The following is an 807-nucleotide window of genomic DNA, read 5'->3' as shown; positions in this document are numbered from 1 at the left end:
TGAAGGCAGAGATGGATATCTTGAGCTTGTGACGAAGCTGTGGAGCTCAGCGTAGGATTTTTCGTTTGGAATTTCTTCTGGCTAGGCTCATGATCGTCTTGGTTGTCTTATTTACAGTCGAAGTCAACTTAAACAGTTATGAAGTAAAGTGAGCTTGTGTCATTTCAGCTTACCGATTTTTCTATTTTTTGAGTTTTTGTTGTATGCTCTCGACATTGAATCATACTTCTCCGTGTTTGAGTGTCGTCACCAAGGGTGCTCTTGGGGCGTCGCGGAACGCTCTTGCTGCCTCCTTACCCCGACATTTCGCCGGTAAGGCTTCTCCTAGTGGTGGTGAATGGCAGACTATGGATGGTTGTACTGCTGTGTGCCATGTGTCTTATGCTATGATGGAAACCGCCTACATTTACCCTATTACCCCCTCGTCCCCTGCTGCTGAGCTTGCTGAGCAGTGGTCAGCGCTCGGTGTGAAGAATGTGTTCGGTGATATCCCCAAGATAACTCAGATGCAGTCTGAAGCCGGTGCTGCCGGTGCCCTCCACGGTGCCTTGGCGGCCGGTTCTTTGGCCACTACCTATACGGCCAGTCAAGGTCTCCTCCTTATGGTGCCTAATATGTACAAGATAGCTGGTGAACTCCTCCCCTGTGTTATGCATGTGGCCGCACGTGCTGTTTCTGGCCAGGCCTTATCCATTTTTGGTGATCATCACGATGTCATGGCTGTCCGTCAGACCGGTTTCGCCATGATTGACGCCGATACTGTCCAGGAGTGCCATGATATGGCTCTGATATCTCACTTGGCTACTC

The 807-nt window shown here is 49.9% G+C and overlaps 1 protein-coding gene across 1 annotated transcript; it reads left to right on the top strand.

The window, feature by feature from the left end:
• Positions 1-203: 203 nt before the first annotated feature.
• Positions 204-769, top strand: Pmar_PMAR016330 (conserved hypothetical protein; the record flags this gene model as incomplete). The annotated part of the gene is made up of 1 exon (XM_002777519.1): positions 204-769. A coding segment is annotated over one exon (566 nt), but the record flags the coding sequence as incomplete, so codon positions are not given.
• Between the last annotated feature and the right edge of the window lie 38 nt (positions 770-807).

Source organism: Perkinsus marinus (assembly GCF_000006405.1).
Source record: "Perkinsus marinus ATCC 50983 genomic scaffold scf_1104296951536, whole genome shotgun sequence".
NCBI classification, from domain to species: domain Eukaryota; phylum Perkinsozoa; order Perkinsida; family Perkinsidae; genus Perkinsus; species Perkinsus marinus.
The sequence above is the reverse complement of the archived record's forward strand: the minus strand, read 5'-3'. Positions and strand labels throughout refer to the sequence as shown.